This window comes from Lepidothrix coronata, unplaced genomic scaffold (genome assembly GCF_001604755.1).
Source record: "Lepidothrix coronata isolate B3197 unplaced genomic scaffold, Lepidothrix_coronata-1.0 Scaffold1201, whole genome shotgun sequence".
In the NCBI taxonomy this organism is placed as follows: domain Eukaryota; kingdom Metazoa; phylum Chordata; class Aves; order Passeriformes; family Pipridae; genus Lepidothrix; species Lepidothrix coronata.
The window spans coordinates 143-1,607 of record NW_016691381.1 but is presented as its reverse complement, the minus strand read 5'-3'; the positions used below and the strand labels follow the sequence as shown (position 1 = coordinate 1,607).

Below are 1,465 nucleotides of genomic sequence, written 5' to 3'. Positions count from 1 at the left end.
TGGTGGGCACCCTACACAGCCGGGGGGTCTCTGTTTGCAGCCAGTGCACACCAGGACCCCACTGGGGGGGGTCGTGGTCGGCTTAACTGGCTGCAGGGGGGGACCCCAAAACGACCCCAACCCCCCCCTCAAATCCCCGGGGACCCCCTAAAAAGCCCCCCTTACCCTCGGAGCTGAGCTGCTCGTACTCGTCCGACACCATGTGCCCGCACAGGGGGAACTCGTCCACCTTCGCCTTCTTCCTCCCCAGGTCGAAGATGCGGATTTTGGGGTCTGGGGGGCAGGGGGAGCACGGGGGGGGGTCAGTGGGAGGCTTTGGGGGTGATTTTGGGGGGCGTTTCGGGGGTTCCGAACTCACCAGGGACCCCCCGGCAGAAGCGGGACTTGGGGTAGGGTTTGTTCTTGCAGTACCGGTAACTGCGGGGGGGTCAAAAAAGGGTCAAAAAAGGGGCGGAGGGGGGGTTGGGGGACCCCCAAACCTCGGGAGGTCCCTCCCAGACCCCCCCGATCCCTCTGAGAGCCCCTAAAATGCACCCACCTCCCCCAGACCCCCCTTTTTAACCCCCAAACGACCCCGTCCCCAAGACGCCATTTTAATCCCCACACCTTCTTTTTAAACACGACCCGGACCCCTTTTTTTAACCCCTAAATGACCCCCCCAGAGCCTCTTTTTAACCCCCAAACGACCCCGTCCCCAAGACTCTCTTTTTAACCCCCACACACCTTCTTTTTAAATCGACCCGGCCCCCCTTTTTAACCCCTAAACGACCTCTCTGGACCCCCTTTTTAACCCCCCAGACTCCTTTCTAACCCCCAAAATCCTCTCTGCCCGACCCCCCTTTTAAACCCCCAAATGACCCCCCCAGACCCTCTTTTTAACCCCCCTTAAACCCCGGTTTTAAACTCTAAAACCCTCCCTGCCCGGTTCCCGTTTTTAACCCCTAAAGGACCCCCCCCCAGACCCTCTTTTTGATCCCCAAAACCACCTCCCCCCAGACCGCCGAGCCGCCCGTGACGTCAGAAGGGCTCTATGACATCACCAGCCCCCGCCGTGACGTCACGCCGCTTACCATCGTGCCGGACGGCGGCCCATGGCGACTCTGGGCCTTGGGGACCTGCGGGGGGAACATAATGGGGCGTGTTGAGGGCAGCGGGACCCCCAAAACCCCCCTCAAAACCGCCCCCAACTCCCGCCCTTCCGCCCCTGCCCACCACGCTCCGACCTCGCCGAGCGCCCGAAAGAGGCCGCGAGCGCCTGCGCGCCGCTTTTATACCCCGAGTTAACTTCCGGTCACGCCTTTTCCGCTTCCGGTGCCGCTCTGGCCGCCTCGGAGGACCCGCCCTGGAGGACCCGCCGGAACCCTCCCGGTGAAGCCGCCTGTGTTCGGAGTGAGACAACGAGACCCCCCGAGACCACCGAGACGGGTTGAGGCGTGGGGGAGGGTGGGGAGAGCTCATACGGGCG

General features: G+C 63.0%; 1 protein-coding gene across 2 annotated transcripts; it reads right to left on the bottom strand.

Moving 5' to 3' along the window:
- Positions 1 to 67: 67 nt before the first annotated feature.
- Positions 68 to 1,242, bottom strand: LOC108510522 (60S ribosomal protein L10-like). 2 transcript variants are annotated; one of them, XM_017840202.1, is made up of 4 exons: positions 1,213 to 1,242; positions 1,071 to 1,115; positions 359 to 417; positions 68 to 273 (listed from the first exon to the last, which is right to left on the bottom strand). In XM_017840202.1, the coding sequence occupies exons 2-4, from the start codon at positions 1,091 to 1,093 to the stop codon at positions 83 to 85; spliced, it is 273 nt and encodes a 90-aa protein (XP_017695691.1). In that variant the 5' UTR covers positions 1,094 to 1,115; positions 1,213 to 1,242; the 3' UTR covers positions 68 to 82. The 2 variants fall into 2 exon arrangements, with proteins under 2 accessions (XP_017695691.1, XP_017695690.1); XM_017840201.1 differs by having other exon boundaries at positions 1,224 to 1,242.
- Between the last annotated feature and the right edge of the window lie 223 nt (positions 1,243 to 1,465).

Coding starts and splice junctions, on each gene's coding strand:
- LOC108510522 (XM_017840202.1), bottom strand. CDS start 1,093: ATGGGCCGCCGTCCGGCACGATG. Junction 418..1,070: donor GGCCGCCGTCCGGCACGATG/GTAAGCGGCGTG, acceptor ACCCCCCCGCAG/TTACCGGTACTGCAAGAACA. Junction 274..358: donor CTTCTGCCGGGGGGTCCCTG/GTGAGTTCGGAA, acceptor CCTGCCCCCCAG/ACCCCAAAATCCGCATCTTC.